This window comes from Phaethon lepturus, unplaced genomic scaffold (genome assembly GCF_000687285.1).
Source record: "Phaethon lepturus isolate BGI_N335 unplaced genomic scaffold, ASM68728v1 scaffold13355, whole genome shotgun sequence".
Classification (NCBI taxonomy): domain Eukaryota; kingdom Metazoa; phylum Chordata; class Aves; order Phaethontiformes; family Phaethontidae; genus Phaethon; species Phaethon lepturus.
This window is the reverse complement of record NW_010542767.1, coordinates 591-3,124: the sequence shown is the minus strand read 5'-3', so window position 1 is coordinate 3,124 and position 2,534 is coordinate 591. Positions and strand designations below refer to the sequence as shown.

The 2,534-nt window shown below is 42.4% G+C and overlaps 1 protein-coding gene across 1 annotated transcript in view; it reads right to left on the bottom strand.

Annotated features, from left to right (window-relative positions):
* The window catches only part of OTOL1 (otolin 1), a gene marked incomplete at its 5' end in the record, with an annotated part of 5,387 nt that extends 3,877 nt beyond the window's left edge, over positions 1–1,510 (bottom strand). The window contains 2 exons of the mRNA XM_010288149.1: positions 110–244; positions 1,378–1,510. Of these exons, the coding sequence (XP_010286451.1) occupies positions 110–244; positions 1,378–1,510 (268 nt within the window). The remainder of the gene's footprint in view (positions 1–109; positions 245–1,377) is intronic.
* Positions 1,511–2,534: the final 1,024 nt, after the last annotated feature.

The following is a 2,534-nucleotide window of genomic DNA, read 5'->3' as shown; positions in this document are numbered from 1 at the left end:
TTGGGGGCCCCTCGAGCGGTGGGGCTCGGGGTGGGTAACTCAGCTCTGCCCAGTGCTGCCAGGAACGGGCTTTTCCCCGCGAGAGGAGTTAGCGGGGTGTGAGAGGCACCATCGCCCAGCAGCTGCAAGGGCTTCGTCTTCGTGTACTTCACAGCTGGGGTCACCTTCACTCCTGCATGCACGGCGGTAACAACCAGCATCACCAATGCCGACACGGGCCCCGGGGAGCTCCACATGTTGGCAGCTGTAGGAAAAGACAAACACAGTACCAAATTGCTGCGCAACACCCTTTGCACCCACATGTTCCGCACAAAGGCAGAAGACCCACGTGAGTAGTGTCAGGCACAGGTGGGCATCTGCCTGCAGGACTCCATTACAAAGCCTTGATTTTTATGGGGAAAGTAAAGGAAAGTTAGCAAAACCTCCTGCCTGCTCACCCCTATTGACCATCACCCTACAGAGCACTCACTCTGGTAAATGCCCCTGTTAGCTGTGGTTGGAAGTGCTTCCACGGGTATCAGTAGAAATTCAAGGGACTGACTGAGACTTACATGACCACTGACATGAGGTCTCTCTTCTGAGTGTATGATTAGGAATAATTCAGTAACGATTTCCAAGTCCAACACAACTGCATGTTATAAAAAGTTTTGCTCTAAAAGAATAAAGGGAAACAAAATGAAACATGAAGTATTCCAAAGTTTTTATGTTGATTTTTTCTTTGTTACTGACTGACTTTCTGGACTTGCATATTCTTTTAGTGTAAACTTTCAGGTCGTTTCTTTTTATTTTTTATTTTATTTTATTTTTTAATTTCATTGGAAGAAAGAACAAAGTAAGAAGCACAATTTTTTTCCTATAGGACAGATGAAGCCTCTCAGATGACTTGTCATATAAAGCATCTTTGTTTCTTTTTTAAACCAGTGTACTGACTTGTAAATACACATGGAACAGACTCTCTTTCTTGCTGAACCTGTAATCTAACCTTCCTTAACAGCTAAGGCACTTCATTACATGAAAAAGTCACCAGGAGAAACGCTGACTATCCTTGCCATCCAGAGGGCAAAAGGAGGTCTGACTCAAAGTCAGGTATTTGGGGGCTGGATTATAATTTTTAAATCTTTAAGAATTCAGTTTTAGAGGAAGGGGTCATGATCTTTTTCATTTTCACACAAAAATAAATCATATCATGGAAAATTGATTATCCACACAAAATCCCCACTGATGACTGCTGCCGTTCAACCCATTCTTCACCCTACCGGCTCCAGCAAAGGATAAATTATCCCTTCTCCATGCATGTGTCGCGTTAGAACCCGACACCGGGCGCTGATTTTTGTCACAGGCTTGTATTTGCTCACGACCAGCCCCTGCCAGCCTTACCATGAAGAGTTTCACTCCGGGGCGGTTGGCGCGGGAGGGCAGCGCTCCGCGCAGGCAGGCAGAGAGGAGCCAGACCTTTCAGCCGGCAGCAGGGAAGCAGCCACAGTCGCAGCGGAGGAGGGTCATCTGCCGTCTAGGAAGAGAAAAATATCACCACGTTCTCCTTTTGAAAAATGTATTCATGCAGGAGTGTTTTGCCACTGCTGGAGGTAACTAAATAAATCCATAACTTCCACACGTCTAAAGCCAGCGGCAGAAAGAAACTGTGACTTTAGAGACCTAGTAACTTTATGGGGGAATGGTAAATCAGCTCTCAAATCAAAACGGTTTCCATGTTTTTACTGTCACAAACCACTTCTGCAACAAGCTCTGAAACCAGACACTCTCCAGTTTTACATAGCCAGATTGACAGACTGACATCAAATACTGGAAAAACATAATTAATAAAAAAATTATACCTCACTAGTCTGTTTAGAAAATAAATTACTCAAAGCAAGGAACCACTAAACAGATTTTCATTACAATGGGCAAGGCTGTTCATAAAATAATTATTCCTAAACATATAAATGCATTTTAATAAAACTGAAACTTTGGACATTTTAATTACGTTAGCTCACCACCACTGATACTAAAATCATTCATTTGAACCCCCTCACTAGGAAAGATTATGATTCACCGTGGACATATAATATGAAGAACTAAACTTTGCTGCAGCGACATCTCGTTCAGTACATCTGTATTTAACCGGATCTAAATATCTACTAACTGTTAGCATGTGTCCCATAATAACATTGTAATAATACACTTGTTCTTTTGTTTGGTCCCTAAAATTATAGTATTTGGGTATTCCAGTTCACAACAGGTATTTAACCCCAATCTCCCAGCTTTAAATACCAGGGAGATGATTGTACTTTCTGTTATTTAATATTTCAAGTTCTTAGAGCAGGAAAAACACAAGTCCTCATGCACCTATACATTCATTACAGACAGTAACATTTCTTGAGACAAATTATATTGCCACCATGTCTTAAATTCTATGACTTCATTGCAAATACCCCGATGAAGACTACACAACCAGTGCATGTTATCTCCTACCTTAAGAACGGTCCTGCTCCCAGGACGACCCCCCTGAATGGTATTTTTTGAAAAAGGCAGTC